Below are 17,690 nucleotides of genomic sequence, written 5' to 3' on the forward strand. Positions count from 1 at the left end.
ATTATGAATGTACTAAATGCCACTGGACTGTTCTCTTTAAAATGATTAATTTTATGTTATGTGAATTTCACTTCGATTAAAAAAAATAGATTGGTTTTGTGCACTTTTCTGCAAGTTAAGTTATACTTAAGTTTGGAAAACTTTGGTGTAGTAGAAACAGCATTAGCTTTGCCAAACACTGTGCTAGCTTTTAAACATATCCAATCTTGCGACTTCTGTGGTGGCCCAGTGGTTAAGACCCTGTGTTCTCAATGCAGGGGGCATGGGTTCGATCCCTGGTCAGGGGACTAAGATCCCACATGCTGCTGGCCAAATAAAACATAAATTAAAAAAATTAAACATACCCAACCTCACTATATATTAAGCACAGCCATTGTGGGTGTGGCCCACAGTAGGACCTAGATAAATAGTAGTCCCCTTGCCCTACCCAAAGGCCTGTATTGTCTGCTGCTGTCTGAGTCCTTGAGGTTCTGGATTTCTTACAGCACCTGCTGCCTCTATAGCCCCGCTTACCACTTATGTGCACATCCACTTATGACTGGTAACATTTAAGTGCCCCAATTCAAATTTCTAGAGAAGACATCTTTTCTTACACTGCCAATGAATCCTACAGCTCATACGTAGTACATCGTGTAATGTCAATCCATCAGGATCCTAACAACAAACGGCACAGTCAAGATAATTTGGAGAGCGTTTAATGAAGTGAAAATTAGGAGGCAGAGTGTAGAGCAATCACAAAGAATATTGCAGTATCCCAGTACCCACAGGTCTGTTGTGACCACCTGTGAACCCAAAAGGTTTGCCAAGACAGAACAGTTATATAGAGAGGCTTCCCTCTAAAGCTGTGATGTTCTTTGATGAGGTACATTCAGGACAGCTTCCGGAGGCAGAAAGCAGGATGGAGAGTGAATCAGGAGGGAAACGTGCTGTCTGGTAGCACAGTTCACAACAGCTTTGATTCAGAGGAGAATGGGAGTATTGAGTCTGGGAGTGGAAAGGAATGTAGAGCCTGTGGCATGCTGTTGGGCAATTTTGTCATCCCTGAGCCCACAGGACTAGCAGTTCCTTATCTTAGGAAATTTTCTTTATCTCTTTAGGCCTATGTTTCGTCTATCATCTGAAAGAATTAGCTTAACGATCTCTAAGGTCCTTACTAGCTTATGCCTAGGTCCTTAGCTACATGATATTTAGTGGAGAAAAACCTTGCTTTTATTTTGATTTTTAGATGTGAATGTTCGTCCGTAGGTATTACAAATAGATCTGTAGGAAAACATTTTGGACAAAAGATCTTAGTGCTTTCTGACTAGTAAGTGGAGTCAAACTAATGAGGTTTCAGACTAAAGTCATAGGTAGTTAATTATCACAAGTTTAACCTACTACAAAATTTACAACTATAACAAAGTTTTCTATCACAAATATTTTAACATTGTTACACTCATGGTTACAAAACAGCCACCTTTGGCATTATTAGACCCAGTCTTTCAGTGTTACAGACAAGTTCTCTGCCCTTGGCAAGTGGAGAGGCAACTTTATAACACATTACAGAATAAGCATTAATTTGTGGTAAAATAGTCACTCTTTTTCACCTAACAAGCTGCAATCGGTGATTCAGAGCTTTGGGTTCTCAGCCTAGGTCAACAGTCTTCCGTTCTCTCACCGCTCATTACTAAAGTGTTAACTGAGGCTTTGTAACCTCTGACTCTGGCTGTTTTCAAGTCAAAGCTGTTAAAGGAAAGGGGGTTGGTTCATAATGCTATTTCTGCAAGAACCCCGCAAGAGGGAAATAGTCTTCATTTTGAATGAGAAAAGTAACCCAGCTGCGATTCAACCCACGTGAGTGACTGCACAACCTCTGCCCTTTTCATCCCTTACTCAGGATTCTAACACTCCCTTCTGTGACGCGGAGATCGTCGGGTGGGGAAAGGAACCCAGAGGAGCTGCTCCGCAGCTGGGTGTGAGCGAGCTGCGCGCACCGGCCGGAAACCCGGCGCAGGCGCGCGGGAGCCCCGCCCCACGCCAGGAAGGGTTCCAGGCTGGGGGCGGGGCCGGGGCGGAGCCTGCGGCCGCGGGAATCCCAAACCCGCCCCTTTCCCCACCCCTCCACTTCTCGCCATGGCCCCTGCACTGCTCCTGATCCCTGCTGCCCTCGCCTCTTTCATCCTGGCCTTTGGCACTGGAGTGGAGTTCGTACGCTTTACCTCCCTTCGGCCACTTCTTGGAAGAATCTCGGAGTCTGGCAGTCCAGGTGAGCGGGAGGGACGGAGGATGAGCTCTAGGGTAGGGAGGTGGAGCCGGAGCAGAGGGAGCGTGGGGCGGGGCTTGGAGACAAATGACAGGGGAAGTCCTGGAGAGGGAACTAGAGCCTTGAAAGCCGCCGAGACAAGGCCGAGGAGACTGGAGGGCTAAATTAGGAACTCTGGGATTAGCGGTTTGGAGAGGCGGGAGAGTGAGAACCGAGAGGGAGGGAAAGGGCAATGAACAGAATATTCTCAGAAAAGTGCTTCTTAGAGAGGACTATAGAGGGTGTTACAAAGAGGGAGCATTTGGAGAACTGAAACAAGAAGGGCACTCCAGCCATGCCTTTCGTGACTGCCCAACAGGAATGTTCTTCCCCAGCTCTGAAAGAAGCATGGGGAAAAGGGGAGAAACAGGGAATAGCAAAATGAGGTGGGCAAAGCCTAGAGAGGAAGCGATAGGGCTCTTGAAAGCATTAAGGGACATGGCCTGGGGTCCCCAGGAGGAGATGAAGGTAGACAGTGTTTCCCACAGTCTTCTTGATCTTTTGTACCTTTTTCCAACTCCCGCTAGATGCCCGCCAGGGATGGCTGGCTGCCCTGCAGGACCAAAGCATCCTTGTCCCGCTGGTTTGGGATCTGGGGCTCCTGTTACTGTTTGTGGGGCAGCACAGCCTCATGGCAACTGAGACCGTGAAGGAATGGATGTCCCGGTACTTTGGGGTCCTTCAGAGGTCACTGTACGTGGCATGCACTGCCCTGGCCTTGCAGGTATGAAGCCCTAGCAGCTGAGTCCTCAAGGGAAACAGCATGTGTGAAGGATGTCATTGATTGGAGCTGCAAGAACCTCAGGCTTTGGATAAAGTGTGGGTTTAGGAGGAGAACTGAGGGTGTTCAGGACTAATCTCAGCTCCCATTCTTTCACAGCACACATTCTGTTTTTTATTAAGAAGTATGTACTGCTTGTTATCCACTGGGCACGATGTGTGCATTCTCACCTTTGCAACTTTGTTCATGTTGTCCCGCTTGAGAGTGCCTTGTTAACACCTCTTCAGTCTTATCCTTTCTTCAAAAGCACTTCCCTAGATCTCAAGAGAAAGCTTCCCAGTTAGTACTCACCTGTCTTCTCAGTGGGTGCTTGGCATAGACTAGTGTGCGTGCCTATCTGGTCACTCTCATCCATTCTCTAAGTCCTCAGAGTAGAGACATGTCATTCTTACATCCTTAGGACCCCACCCAGCACCCTCCACATGGTGAACATGCTCATGATAGAGGTGGGGAGAACAGCCGGCCAGCCTGGACTGGGGGCAGCCCCTGGGTCTGGGTCTGTCAAGGGTGGGCTGCTGGAAAACCCAGTCCCTCTTCCTTTCTCAGCTGGTGATGCGGTACTGGGAGCCCGTGCCCAGGGGTCCTGTGTTGTGGGAGACTCGGACTGAGCCGTGGGCCACTTGGGTGCCCCTCCTCTGCTTTGTCCTCCATGTCATTTCCTGGCTCCTCATCTTCAGCATCCTTCTTGTCTTCGACTATGCAGAGCTCATGGGCCTGAAACAGGTGAGGCTCCCAGATCCATACCCAAGACATTTGATCCTTTCTAGAATACCTCTTTCCCCTCCAAGGATGTCCCTCTGCCTCCCATTGTCTTCCACCTCCCTTTCTTATAAGATAGTCTCCCCCCGGCCCTCCCCCAAAGGCTAGGAATCATGGGCTTCTTGGGCCTGGGAAGGTTCATGGGCCAGAGATGAGGGTCAGGGACCCCCAGTCTCAGAAGGGTGGTTCCTGAGCCTGTCATAGAAGGAGGGTGCCCAGAAGGGGAGGAAAGAGGCAGTTAAGTTGTGACAAGGGCTTGACTCCATTTCTAAGCCATTCTCCCTCTGCTAGGTGTACTACCATGTGCTGGGGCTGGGCGAGCCTCTGGCCCTGAAGTCGCCCCGGGCTCTGAGACTCTTCTCCCACCTGCGCCATCCAGTGTGCGTGGAGCTGCTGACTGTGCTATGGGTGGTACCCACCCTGGGCACTGACCGCCTGCTCCTTGCTCTCCTCCTTACCCTCTACCTGGGCCTGGCTCACGGACTGGACCAGCATGATCTCCGCTACCTCCGGGCCCAGCTACAAAGAAAACTCCACCTGCTCTCCCGGCCCCAGGATGGGGAGGCTGAGTAAGGGGTTAACCCTGGTTGCAAGCCCTGTACTTCCTCTCTCCCTCCTATCCCAAATTCCCTTAACATCCAGGCCTTGACTGCTTCAGACCAGAGGCCCAAATCAATGGACTGAAGGAGTGGTCCCTTTCCTTGCTTGAGCCTCCACTCCTTGGTTCCAGCTCCATACTGAATTTCAGCCATTGGACTCCAAGGGCCACTTCTCACCAGCCAGGAAGGAGTGGCTGGGAACTTATCCCTCTACTTACAGTTCAGGGCTTGACCCTCCATTAACAATTTCCTCACCAAGAGAAGAGTCTGGCTTGACCACTCCCTTAGCCCTGTTACTACCCTCTGCGCCTCAGGGATCCTTTCTCCACGTCTAGCTCCCTCCCAGGAGCTGGACCAAGGCCCACTGTCTGGCCGTTCCAGGTCCCTAGGCCCCGCCCCTAGGCTCCATCCTCCTGAACCTAGTTGAGCGGTTTCTCCCGCTCTTAGCTAAGGTGACTAAAGGCTCCCTGCTCTCCCGAGGAACTCGCGCTACAGGAAAATAAAATTCAGTCTGGTTTTTCTACGTGTAGAATGCAGTCTGTCAGTGTCTCTCAAAGCTGCAGGGCTGGCTCTGGGAAAGGCGAGTTACATTGGAGTCTGGGCATCGGCCGCGCCTTCTGGTGACCGCTGGGCGGCGGCCACTCCCCGCGGACCCAGCCCTCCACCCCCTTCCCGGAGCACCCGGTCCCCTTTCCTCCAAATCTCCCAATTTTCTCGCTGCAGACCCGGGTGGGGGACGGGCTGAAACGGAAGAGTGGGGCAAAGGTTCGGGTAAGGGAGCGAGCTTCCGAAACCGTTGTCTTCCCAGCCCTGCTCCTGCGGCCGCCCCCTCCCCACGGGCCCCGCAAGCGCCCCCACGGTAACAAAGGCTGGCCCGGATAGGCAAAAGCGTGGGGAGGAGCGGCAGGAGATGGGAAGGGCGGGCCCGGCTCCGAGCAGCTGCCGCTTCCTCCCCAAGTCCCTCGAGGGGTCTGAGTCACGGGCCGCCGCCCCGGGTTGGCGAGCTGGGGGTGGGGGTCTGGACACCTGGGTTGTCCAGGGTTACCGGGCGGGAGCCGCGTGAGAGGCCCTGGGGAAGGACCGCGGAGGGCCGGGGATCGCGGCGGGAAAAGAGTCCCGGGGCCGAGGCCCCAAGAGGGGGACCCGGAGAGCGAGGCTCCGCCCCCGCGCCCGGCTCCGCCCTGCGCCCCCTTCCCTCTCCCCATTGTCCTCAGACAAAGCGGCGGCCGCCCCCTGCCCGGCCCCCGGGTCTCAGTCTCCGTCCCTCCCCTTCTCCTCCCTTCCCCCGTCCCGCGCCCCCCCCGCCCCGAACCCCCCCCCCCCCACCTTCGGCCCCGGATCTCCCTCTATCCCTCTCTCCTCCTCTTCCTCTCTCCTCCTCTCTCCGGACGTCAGGCTCCTTCGCTCCCCCTCCCCCGGGAGCCCCGCGGCGTGTGAGTTGACCCAGGGGCTTCAGACTTGGGGAGGGGGTGTCCCCTCCCTTCCGTCCCGGGCGCGGACCTCGGGCTGTCTCTCCTCTCTTTGTGCCGAGATTGCCCATCAGTGCGGTCATAGCCGGGTGGGGACGGCTGGCGAGGTCGGGGTTCCATGAGCGCCAAGACCCCGGCGCAAGACTGGCCGGCTCCGGAGCGAAGCGGTGTGGAGCCGGTGCTTCGTACGCCTGGGGCGCTCGCTCGCCCGGGACCTCGGGGCATCGCCGGTGGGGGAGGCCGGCGGCGGGGCCGGGACCGGGTTAGGGTTGGTGGGGGGTGGACGCCAGGGTTCTGGGAACGAGCTGGCAGCTCCGATCGCCGGGTTCCGAAAGTCCCCGGGGGAGGGTATTTCCCCTGGCCCGCCCCGGGGCGGAGTGCAGGGCGGAGGGGTGGGGGCTGGGGGGTCGGAGAGGCGTGGCTCAAGCGGAGCTGGAAGGGGAGCCCGGACCTCCGGGGCCCGCGCTGAGACTCGCCGGCTGCAGCCGCCGAGCTCCCTTGCCCCTCTGCCCCCGATTCCCCCTTCTTCCCTGGACCTGTCCACTCTCCGCCCTCCCACCTTCCCGACACCCTTTCAGGTGCCACTGCCCCCTCTCCGCCGGGGATCCCGCTGACCTCGCTTCCCACTCCCGCCGCTCCTGGGGTAGCGGTCAGGCAACCTCGCTCGGATCCTGCCCCGCTCACCCCTAGCCTCTCTTCTCTCTTCTCCCTCGCGCCAACTTCTTTCGTTTTTCCCTCTTCTCACAACCTGGGGACTGTCTCTGATGCCCAGTAACCTGTACCCACAAATCTGACTCTTGTCTCTTTGCTGAATCTCCACTCTTCTTCTCGACCCACCTCCCCCAACCCCATCACCTGGCTCTTAGTTTCCTCTTCTCTTTCTCAGTTTTTCCCCTTTCTCTGCCCACCCCCTCGCCGCCCCCTTTCCTACTGTCCTCACCCTCAGCTCCTCTGTGTCCCACCTCTCCCCCTGCTTCCTCTCCCCCCACCCCCATTCTCACCTCCTGGGCCCCTCTGGAGCCTCTCCTTCCTGTTCTCTGCCCCCCAGCGTTCCCCCACCCTCCCCAAGGCGACCATGGCCACCATCCCAGACTGGAAGCTACAGCTGCTAGCCCGGCGCCGGCAGGAAGAGGCAGCCGTTCGCGGCCGTGAGACTGCAGAGCGGGAGCGGCTGTCGCAGATGCCAGCCTGGAAGCGGGGCCTTCTGGAGCGCCGCCGGGCCAAGCTTGGTCTGTCTCCTGGGGAGCCTAGCCCTGCGCCTGGGACTACGGAGGCTGGACCTCCAAACCCAGACGAGTCTGCTGTCCTCCTGGAGGCCATTGGGCCCGTGCACCAGAACCGATTTATCCGGCAAGAGCGCCAGCAGCAGCAGCAGCGGAGTGAAGAGCTACTCACCGACAGACGGCCTGGACCTTTGGAGACCCGGGGGCGGAGACCCAGCGCCGGGGAGACACGGGATCCCAGCCCCAAGGGAAGAGAGTCCAGGGAAGAGTGGCTCAGAGAGAAGAGGCTGGGGATAGGGGGAGCTCGAGAGTTGAGCCCCAGGCCTTTGGAGTCTCGGGACTGGAGGCAGAGCCCAGGAGAGGCTGGAGACAGGAGCTCCAGACTGTCAGAGGTGCGGAAATGGAGGCTGAGCCCTGGAGAAACTCCTGAGCGGAGTTTGAGACTGGCAGAGCCCCGAGAACAAAGCCCCAGGAGAACAGAGGTGGTGGACAGTAGACTGAGCCCCGAAGAGTCTGACAACCAGAAGCTGGGCCTGACAGAGTCCCGTAAATGGAGGCCTGACCCCAGAGAGTCTCAGGGACAGAGTTTGGCACAACTGGAGGCATCAGAGTGGAGGCCGAGTTCAGGAGAAGAAAGAAAAGACTGCTCAGAGGAATGGGGGAGAAAAGACGAGAGGCCGATTCCAAGAATGGTCCCAGAAGGGACCACAGTGTTGTCAGAGACCCCGACAAGGGAGGCTCCAGACAGTCGCTCTGCAGGACCGGAGGGAGCAGAGGAAAGGCCCAGTCCTGTGGAGGATGGCGAGAGGGGCCTGCGGCCACTGGAAGGCTGGAAATGGACCCTGAACTCTGGGAAGGTCCGAGACTGGACACCCAGGGACACAGAGCCTCAGCCCCAGAAACCAGACACTCCAGAGTCTGCCGAGAAGCACGTGGGGCCTTTGGGTGCAGAGGCTGGAGAAGGGGAGGCTGAGAAGGAGGAGGCGGGCACTCAGAGCAGGCCTCTGGGCGCCCTGCAGGACCGCTGCTCTGCGCCCTCCCCCCTCTCCCCAGAGGACGCCGGGACTGGAGCCTCTAGACGGCAGGAAGAGGAAGCAGGGGAACTCCGGCCCCCACCTGCAGCCCCTCTGTCTCCCCCACCCCCAGCCCCACCTGCCCCCCAGTCCCTTGGGGATCCCCTCATGAGCCGGCTCTTCTACGGGGTGAAGGCAGGGCCAGGGGTGGGGGCCCCCCGCCGCAGCGGACACACCTTCACAGTCAACCCCCGGCGGTCCGCGCCCCCTGCAGCCCCCGCCACTCCAGCCACCCCAGCCACAGCTGACGCGGCGGTCCCTGGGGCTGGGAAGAAGCGGTACCCGACTGCCGAGGAGATCTTGGTTCTGGGGGGCTACCTCCGCCTCAGCCGAAGCTGCCTTGTCAAGGGGTCCCCTGAAAGGCGCCACAAACAGGTAGGGAGCAGCCAACCCAGACTTCTCGCCCAGCCCACCATCACTGCTCTGTGGACTCCTGTCTCTCTCCCTTTTTTTACACCTCTGTATCCTTGTCTTCGTCTATTCTTGTTCATTCCTGCTGCCACCCTTCCTCCTCTGAACACACGCCCTTCCTTTTTGTGGCCCTTCTTTTCCATTCATTTCCCAGCCCAAGGAGCCTGCTCCACAATCAGGCTCGCTGTCCTGGGTGTGTCTCTCTCAGGGTGTGCCCAGGCTCCTCACTCTTCTCTCCCTCAGGCTCTGAGTTCCCCCCCATGCTTTCCATTCCCGAGTCTGTGACCCAGCCCAGCCCATCTGGGTGGGAGACCCGAGTTGAGGCCACAGCCCGGAGTCTACGCGGGCAGGGTCTGCAGGGCAAAAGTGGGCAAAAGAATGCCGGGGTAGGAAGCCTGGGAAGGCAGAAGGGTTTGGGGTTTTAGGGAGAAATGGCAGGGAGAAGCTAGTGGAGGAACAGCTCACAGACCCAAGGAAGGGGGTGTTGCAGAGCGGAGTGGGGACATCCTAGGATAGTGGGGGAGGGGAGTGGAACAGGGGCTGGCCAAGGAGCAGAGAGAAGAAGGCTTTTGAACCCCGAGTCTGCCCCATGGGAGAGACTCACACAGAGGCCATTTGAAGTGGGTGACCTTGGGGTTGCACACCCCCAGCTGGGCCACAGCTTCAGACAGTGCTCCCTTCTCTCTTGGGACAAGAAAAGCCTTCTCCTCTTCCAAAATACTCCCCCCACCACTCCCTCCCAGTCCTTCCTCCCTGGGCATCCCCTCCCTCCCCAGAACTGGCTCAGCAGTTGGTTTTCCCCTTTCTTCCTGGCCTCTCCCTCCTCTTGGGGTAGAAAGAAAGAGAAGTGAATTTGGAGGCACTGTGCTGAGAGCAGAGAGCACAATGGGAGTCGAGGGCAGGGTTGGGGACTGGGGCCAGCAGAAGGTCAGAGGTTAAACTGGAAAAAAGGCGGTGCGGGGAAGTTGGAAACAGCCAAGCTGACTTCTTCCCTGGCGCTGGCCCAACTCCTGCCCCATACACCAGTTTCCAGCTTGAAAATCTCCAAGGAAAGAGAAGTTCTGTATCTAACACAGCTCCAGCCCTCATCCCATATGTGTCATCCTCAGATTGGTTTTCGTGTCCCCGGTGTCAGTGGGAAAGCACAAAGGTCGGGAGTCACTTGAGACCCCAGCTCATCTTCACATGAAGCTCAAGCTCCCATCCCAGAGCCGTGGTCCCTGGGTCTGTCCTGAGCTGACTGCTAGGTGACCCTTTTGCCTCCGGGCTGGGCGAGAAACTAGGTCAGGAACAGCCAGGGTGAGATGTTCAGAGAAGTCACTACTGTAGAGGCTGTCTTGTGCCTCTGGGCAGGAACAAAGAGGGGAAGACATGAAGTCTGGGGCCCAAAGGCCGGGGACTGAGTGCAGGGCAGGACCTGTGACAGTGAGGGAGGTCCTAGGTCCTAGGTCAGGGAGTGAGGGAGCCGGAAGCAGATCGCCCAAACAGGAAGCCTGGGGTGGGGGCCGGAAGGCTGGTGGGGCTGAGTGGCGAACATGGGGCCATGGGCCTGGCCAGAACTGTGCTCAGGATGTGGTGAGAGAATAAGGAAGCGGCTGCTTCAGGTGGGGGTGGGGAAGAAGCAGTGCAGAGTTCTCTGGGCCCAGACACTTTCCCCTCAGCTCTCCCTGAGGCCTCCTCCTCTCTCCCAGCACCCTGCTCGTCAGGGACGGGCATGTCCAGCCCTGCCTATCAGATCAGGGATAGGAGGACCCTGCCATCTAACACTGTCCCCCTTTCCCTAAATAACTCCTGTTTGCAGGCTAATTCCATCAAACGTGTCCCTGCACTGGGAAAGAAGCCCCAGCCCTGCCACTGGAGCCCAGGGGTTGGGCCATGGCCCGTGCCCTTCCCCAGAGGCCCCTCTGGCTGGGAGGTCGGCCCCTCCTCTCCCCAGCCCCCTTGTGACCTTATATAGCTGATGAGAGAGGAGTGAGTGAGTCATCCCATCCGTACCCACCCCCCTCAACACACACACCCCATGAAGGCTGTGCATTCCTGAGAAGCCCAGTCAGAAGTTGGGGTGGTGAGGAGAGAAGCAGGGTTGGGGGAGAGAGACAAACATGGACAGAGAGCAAATAAAATGGCTCCTTTTACCAGAGCAGATAATAAACTACAGAGCTCGGTATCTCAAAAGGTGACATGAAAAGAAAACAGAAGTGGGTTCCCAGAAGTTTGGGTAAACCTGTCAGCAGTAGACGTGGTTCCTTTGGAGAAGTTAGGATATAAGGGGTCTGGTTCCTGTCACTCAATTCTACCAGCTGGCTGTTCCACAGACGCGGACTGGGGGTCGACTGTGTGCAGGCTGGCCTGCACCCCCCCACCCCGCAAGAGTGTTCCCCTAGGGTTGGTATGTTGAGACGCCATCTGATGTCTGGATGAATGGAACCTTCCTTACCCATTGAAGCAACTTCCATGCTTCTATTGACAGCAGACAAAAATAAGTAACCAAATTAGTAAATCCTCTGGTAGGTTAGGGCTTCCCTAGTGGTTCAAACGGTAAAGAACCTGCCTGTGATGTAGGAGACCTGGATTCAATCCCTGGATTGGGAAGATCCCCTGGAGAAGGAAATGGCAACCGACTCCAGTATTCTTACCTAGAAAATTTCATGAACAGAGGAGCTTGGTGGGTTATAGTCCTTGGGGTTGCAAAGAGTTGGACACGACTGAGCGACTAACTTTCTTTTTGGTACGTTAGGTTAGAAGGTGGTTAAGTGATTATGGGAAAAAATTAGGACAGGGACAAATGGAACTTTGAGGGCCAGATGGTAGGAGGAGCAAATAATAGCATGATCCAAAGGGAGGGAGCCACGGCGATATTGGGGGAAGAGTATTCTAAGCTGAGTGAACAGCCAGTGCAAAGGCCCTGAGGTAAGAGTGCCTGGGGTGGGCCTGGAAGAAATCACAGCCCATGTGGCTGGAGTGGAGGAGGATGCAGTGTTGAGTGGCGAGGGGCACATTGGAGCCCCTCCTAGGCCTTGGCCAGGTTCTGGCTTTTGTTCCCAGAGAGGTGGGCCTATGCCAGGTTTGGACGCTTAGAGTGACACACGCATGTGCACGCGTGCACGCACACACACACACACGTCTCTTGAGTTCTCGCTTCCCATGGGGACCCAGCTGTTAGCAACCATCTGTCCAGCCACCATCCTGGTTACTCTCTTCTCATACGCCAGTCCATGCAGAGACTCGGGGATGCAGGGCCCCCAACCCCCAGGTTCCCCAACGGATGCTAGAGAAGGCCCAAGGAGATCCTCTGGACCTTTCCGAGCAGTTCGCATGGAATCCTCCTGTTTGTCTCCTTAATCGCTTTGGCTCCCAGAGTTAATCCCACCCTGCCCCTTCCCCGTGAGCTTCTTAGGAGGGCAGAGGGGAAGGGTAAAAAGGTGGTGAGAACAGCTGGGGCTCGCCGGCTCTTGCGCCAGTATGTTCCCGAGGATTTTCTGCCCCCTCCAGATTCCTCTGGTCGCCTGTCTCTGTCACTGCACGTCCCTTCTGGTGCGTTCTCCACCCCTGTCCCGTGTTTGTCTGGACTTTCCTCTCTGCCCTGTCACCTCCCCCACAGCTACTGCTTTCAGGGACTTGGGCTTATCATCTCAATGGGTTTCGGGGGACAGTCTCCCTTCCTCTGGCTTTTCTGTTGGTCTCTGCTCCCCTGTCAGAGCCAAGACCCTTTCCTGGGAGCTCACTTCAGCTGCAGGAGAGGAGTGAGTGAGGTGGGAGAGGCTGGTGTTCAGGGTCCTGGGTTCTCCCTCGAACAGCAAGGGATCAAGGCTCTGGAAACCAATGTGCCTGTCTTGGCTTTTGCCTGTGACTCCCTCCCAGCCAGCTCCTTCCTGCCCAGGAGACAGCTCTCACCTCCCCTGGGGAGCCCCCCTGATTGCCCCCAGGGTGCCCAAAGACTCAGTTCTGATCACAGGACTTATATCCAGGTTTTTAATTTCTCTTTATCTTTCCACCTCCCACACTCTAAAAGTAGAAACCTTGATCCTGGGTTCCTTACTCCTGCTACCCAGGCCCCTGCCTAAGCTCAGGCCAAAGTCAATGTTTTTCAAACGATATGACTGAAGAGGGGAAATCTGGGATTGGCCAGCGAGTAGCGAGTACCGAAAGGAAAACTGGCTTCCAGAGTGGCTGGGGCGGGCAAAGTCAGCGAGTCGTGCCCAAACCCAGTCCCCACTCCCTGTGGTCCTGCACCTGTTACCCTGCGGTCTGACCTCGCCTCCTCCCCGCTTTCTCTCCCACCCGCAGCTCAAGATCTCCTTCAGCGAGACAGCCCTGGAGACCACGTATCAGTATCCCTCGGAGAGTTCGGTGCTAGAAGAGCTGGGCCCGGAGCCTGAGGCCCCCAGCGCCCCGAGTCCCCCAGCGGCCCAAGCCGACGACGAAGAGGAGGAGGAGGAACTGCTGTTGCTGCAGCCAGAGCTTCAGGGCGGGCTGCGCACCAAGGCCCTGATAGTGGGTGAGCGCAGACTTCGCCGTCCCGTTGGCGCCGCCTGCTGGTCGGAGCGGGCACTGCGGTTCAGGAGGAAGGGGGATTTAATGTTGGCGCTTGGAAGGAGCTTGGTGGGGACTCTAGCCCAACAGCTCCTTTAGTTCATTCGGTTCAGTCTCTCAGTCGTGTCCGACTCTTTGCGATCCCATGGACTGGCCTCCCTGTCCATCACCAACTCCCTGAGTTTACTTAAACTCATGTCCATTGAGTCCGTGATGCCATCCAGCCATCTCATCTTCTGTCGTCCCCTTCTCCTCCCACCTTCAATCTTTCCCAGCATCAGGGTCTTTTCAAATGAGTCAGTTCTTCACATCAGGTGGCCAAAGTATTGGAGTTTCAGCTTCAACATCAGTCCTTCCAATGAATATTCAGGACTGATTCCTTTAGGATGGACTTGTTGGATCTTCTTGCAGTCAAAGGGACTCTCAAGATTTTCTCCAACACCACAGTTCAAAAGTATCAATTCTTCGGTGCTCAGCTTTCTTTATAGTCCAACTTTCACATCTATACACGACTATTGGAAAAACCATAGCCTTGACTAGACGGACTGTTGTTGGCAAAGTAATGTCTCTGCTTTTTAATATGCTGTCTAGGTTGGTCATAGCTTTTCTTCCAAGGAGCAAGCATCTTTTAATTTCATGGCTACAGTCACCATCTGCAGGGATTTTGGAACTCCAAAAACTAAAGTCTGTCACTGTTTCCACTGTTTCCCCATCTATTTGCCATGAACTGATGGGACCAGATGCCATGATCTTAGTTTTCTGAATGTTGAGCTTTAAGCCGACTTTTTCACTCTCCTCTTTCACAGTTCCTTTTAACAGATGGGAAAACTGAGGTCCTGAGAAGCGAAGGGCACATAAGATCGCCACATTTCTAAACCAGGACTCTTTCTGAGTGCTACAGTGTAGTTAACACAGGATTTGGATCAGACAGGCCTGAGTTTGAATTCCATCATGTCTCTTAATTGTGGTGTTACCTCAGGGTAACTGCCTGACCTCTGGCCTCAGTTTATTATTTTTGAAATGAGGTTAATAATAACCACCTCTTGAGATTGTTGAGAGGGTTAAGAACTTTTTGGGAAGCACTTAGGAACTATGGCTGGACATGGAATAACTTAACATCTCCTGGGGTTATTGCAAGATTAAACAAGTTATGAGAATGGCTGGCAGAGAATCCAAGCTAAATGAAATGAGTGATGGCTGCTATGACTAGTAGTAGCAACAGGCACTCAGGACGTGGGAGATGTTGTAAGATTTTCCGCATGCCAACTGGCCTTCAGTGTGGGGAGCGGGTAGGGAGGCGGGCGGCGGAGAACCTCTCTCATCCTCTATCCTTGCTGCCCCCTCTCGCACAGATGAGTCTTGCCGGAGGTGACCCTCTTCCCACACGGAGATACACCTCCCTTCTTCCCGGAACTGAAGATTCTGGAACCCAGAAGGTTCAGAGCAGACAGACAGACCCTCAGCATGAGCCTGGCAGGGAAGGGCAACCAGCATCTTCCACCTCGCTTTCTTCTTCCTGTTTCTGGGGGCAGAGGCAACCGCTCAGTTTCCACCCTCCTCAGACACGCTGGTGCCTCCTAGGTGATCCGAGACCCCCATGCAGTCCTGGGGAGGAGCACAGAGCTCACAGGGCGGGGGTAGAGATGGAGCACCCTTGCCATCTCCACTGGCAGGGTACACGCTCCTCGACTCCCTACCACCCCTTGGAGGCTCCCCCATCTCCCCAGGAGACCCAGCCCCCACTGCATTTCCAGCACCTCTCCCTCCTGTTCCTTAGGTCCCTGCCCCTTTGTTTACAGCTCCTGCTGCTTCTCTTGACTACAGCCTGGTTTACAGCCCCCTACCCCCGCCATCCCCAGCCCCACCTGCCAAAGTCCTGGGTTTACAAGCCACGCCTACTTGCGTGTCCATGTAGAATCCTCTTCCCTGTCCCCTGGAGTCCCCGCACTGGGGGGACTTGGGGTATGGCTTCCTCCACTTTTGCTCAGTATTCCCGTGTCTCACTTTCCCCCAGAGGGAAGGCTGGGAATCTTAACTCTGTATCCCCCTCTAGTTATTTAATTCTGTTCCTCCTGGTGGTTCACAATTGAATTGAATTTTGAGGGTGTGGGGTGAGTCATGAGGGACCTCAACTCTCTTCCCCCTGTGTCTCCTTTCTTCTCAATTGCCTGGGTTTTTGTTTTTGTTTTTATTTTCTATAATAAAATGGAGCTCTCTCCAACTCTCCTGCTGCTTCTCTTTCTTTTGAAAAAGGGAATGGGGTCGGGGTGGGATGGAGTGGGTTCTGGGTTCCTCATTCCAGGCCTCTCTCACCTTCTTACTAGCCATAAGGAGGAAGCAGCCATGGCTGTGGGAGGGGAAAATATGACAGGGAACCAGAAGCTCAGCACTGGCCATGGAGAGAGGGTTCTGGGAGAACCTGGCACCGATTTCTCCAAGGACCAGCAGGAGAGGGACTGGGGATTTTTTGTTGTTGCTTTGGTTTGGTTTTGTTCTTGCTGTGCCTCTCAGCTTGCGGCATCTCAGTTCCCCAGCCAGGGACTTATCCTGGGCCTCCATGATGAAATCATCAAATCCTAACCACTAGACCACCAGGGAACTCCCTGTTTTGTTTTCTCTCTTTTTTTTTTAATTAAAAATTTTTTGGACTTCCCTGATGGTCCAGTGGTTAAGAATCTGCCTGCCAATGCAGGGGACACAGGTTTGACCCCTGCTCCAGAAGATGCCACCTGCTGCAGGGCAACTAGGCTGGTGTACCACAAGTACTGAGCCCGGGTACCTAGAGTCCGTGCTCTGAAACGAGAAAAGCCACCACAATGAGAAGCCCTCCTGCCACCTCAGCAAAGAGGAGCCCCGACTTGCTGCAACTAGGGAAAGTTCATGCGCATTGAAGACCCAGTGCAGCCAAAAATAAATACTTTTAAATGATTAAAAAGTAATTTTAAAAATTATTATTTTTGTAAGTCTAGGGCTGGTGTGAGGAAGGACAGTTGGAGCACCCACACACTGGACATACCATGATGACAAACAGTCAGCTGGGTTCACTGCGGCGTCCGCATGCCTGGCACCTGATAGACACACACAATTATCTTTAGAATGAATGAACGAATGAGCAGATGAAAGGAGATAAAAATTTGGAAGCAGAGGACACTCTGAATTGAAGGATTCTGGTATTCAGAAGCCTAGTGCAAGGCAAGCAGCCAGAGAGTGTATGATTAGAAGTGGCTAATCCAGGGGATTTTACTCCAAGACTCAAGACCGTAAGTAATAAGTCTCTTGAAACTGCTGCAGAATAGTACAGAGGGGCAGATTCCTGAAAAAGGTCTCCTCTGATAGACAACGGGTTTACATTCCTAAAGTTTTAAGAACCATAGATAATTCATGGCTTTGTGGCCCAAGTATAGTTGGCACTGGGACACTTTCCCGTTTCGGTGAATTTGTATCTTCTACGTGTGGAATATTTACATTTTACTTGTCAGATTTTTTTTCCAGTTCTCCAGGCTAATAAAGATATGGCAGATAGAGTCCTATCACTAGAGGAAGGTCCTTCTTTATTAAAAACAAAATGTATTAGAAAAATTGATCTTAAACACATGCCAGAGATGTTCCCAGCAAGGGAATAAGCAAGGTGTCAAAAGAATAGGCTACTTCAGAGCAGGTGTGAGTATGGAGGGAGAGTACTCACATTAGTAGCTAATTAGGTAAAGACCATAATTAGTTTTGACCCAGGAAAGCAGAAGTAAGAAGCTCTGAGATGCCAGGGGTGTTCACAGTCCATTTCAGAAACAGAAAACAGTGCACTCATGACGTCAATGATTCGGAGCTACTTGTGGCTGTTAGTTGGAATAACAAATGTTTAGTTTCCCAACACGGTGTCAGATAAATCCAATTAATTGTAAAAGTATGAAGCAGAATCAGAGGCCAGACAGTAGTCAAGCAACAAGTTCTGCTTATTTAAAATTAAGCAGCCACCGGTGACTTTCTCAAGCTGTTAGTAAAAAAAAAAAAAAAGCAGAATACAATTTGCATATTTCTTAGTTTGCAGATCTTTTAAAATAACATTATGAGATAGCACCAAGAAAAGAGGGTACCTTTGCTTTTTCTCCACATCCTGAGTTTTCATCTGCCTGGAGTCCTCGATTAAGCCTAACCTGTATTCACTTCTTGCAGAAGGTAACTGTCCTAGCAAAGGTCACTCCTAATCAGTTGATCTGTAACAAGCTGGACCTGATCTTCTAATTTGAATGCCCCACCCCACAAGCGCCCACACACACCTTGCATTATTTTTGGCTCCATATAACTTAGTATTTTATATTTTTATGTATCTTGTCTCTGTCAGGCTGGTCCCCACCCCCAACCCTCTGCCACTGTAAATTCAGTAAGGGATTTGTTTCTGATTTGTTCTTTGCTATATCCCTGGGTACTAAAACTGTGCCTGGCCCACATTGGAAGTGTTGGTCTCTCAGTTATGTCCGACTCTTTGTGACCCCATGGACTGTAGTAGGTCAGGTTCCTCTGTCCATAGAATTCTTCAGGCAAGAATACTGGAGTGAGCTACCAT

At 54.4% G+C, this 17,690-nt stretch overlaps 2 protein-coding genes across 4 annotated transcripts; both read left to right on the forward strand.

Moving 5' to 3' along the window:
• The first annotated feature begins 1,946 nt into the window (after positions 1-1,946).
• NRM (nurim) lies at positions 1,947-4,949 on the forward strand. 2 transcript variants are annotated; one of them, XM_086369614.1, is made up of 4 exons: positions 1,947-2,245; positions 2,809-3,005; positions 3,609-3,785; positions 4,113-4,949. In XM_086369614.1, exons 1-4 carry the CDS (start codon positions 2,113-2,115, stop codon positions 4,392-4,394), a joined length of 789 nt encoding a protein of 262 aa, XP_086225740.1. In that variant the 5' UTR covers positions 1,947-2,112; the 3' UTR covers positions 4,395-4,949. The 2 variants fall into 2 exon arrangements, with proteins under 2 accessions (XP_086225740.1, XP_086225741.1); XM_086369615.1 differs by lacking the exon at positions 2,809-3,005.
• A 129-nt stretch (positions 4,950-5,078) lies between these two features.
• On the forward strand, positions 5,079-15,350 carry PPP1R18 (protein phosphatase 1 regulatory subunit 18). Of its 2 annotated transcripts, none has more exons than XM_086369543.1 (4): positions 5,079-5,191; positions 6,938-8,560; positions 12,884-13,094; positions 14,482-15,350. In XM_086369543.1, the coding sequence occupies exons 2-4, from the start codon at positions 6,965-6,967 to the stop codon at positions 14,499-14,501; spliced, it is 1,827 nt and encodes a 608-aa protein (XP_086225669.1). In that variant the 5' UTR covers positions 5,079-5,191; positions 6,938-6,964; the 3' UTR covers positions 14,502-15,350. The 2 variants fall into 2 exon arrangements, with proteins under 2 accessions (XP_086225669.1, XP_086225668.1); XM_086369542.1 differs by lacking the exon at positions 5,079-5,191 and adding an exon at positions 5,324-5,853.
• The last annotated feature ends 2,340 nt before the right edge of the window (positions 15,351-17,690 follow it).

The sequence above is a fragment of the Bos grunniens genome, chromosome 23 (assembly GCF_055505025.1).
Source record: "Bos grunniens cultivar Pamir isolate PY7600 chromosome 23, Bosgru_T2T1.0, whole genome shotgun sequence".
Classification (NCBI taxonomy): domain Eukaryota; kingdom Metazoa; phylum Chordata; class Mammalia; order Artiodactyla; family Bovidae; genus Bos; species Bos grunniens.

Bases quoted from the DNA above. Each gene is read 5' to 3' on its own strand.
- NRM (XM_086369614.1), top strand. From the start codon at position 2,113: ATGGCCCCTGCACTGCTCCTGATCCCTGCTGCCCTCGCCTCTTTCATC. The intron at 2,246-2,808 runs GTGAGCGGGAGG...AACTCCCGCTAG, and splicing joins CTCGGAGTCTGGCAGTCCAG to ATGCCCGCCAGGGATGGCTG. The intron at 3,786-4,112 runs GTGAGGCTCCCA...TCCCTCTGCTAG, and splicing joins AGCTCATGGGCCTGAAACAG to GTGTACTACCATGTGCTGGG.
- PPP1R18 (XM_086369543.1), top strand. From the start codon at position 6,965: ATGGCCACCATCCCAGACTGGAAGCTACAGCTGCTAGCCCGGCGCCGG. The intron at 8,561-12,883 runs GTAGGGAGCAGC...TCCCACCCGCAG, and splicing joins CTGAAAGGCGCCACAAACAG to CTCAAGATCTCCTTCAGCGA. The intron at 13,095-14,481 runs GTGAGCGCAGAC...CCTCTCGCACAG, and splicing joins CACCAAGGCCCTGATAGTGG to ATGAGTCTTGCCGGAGGTGA.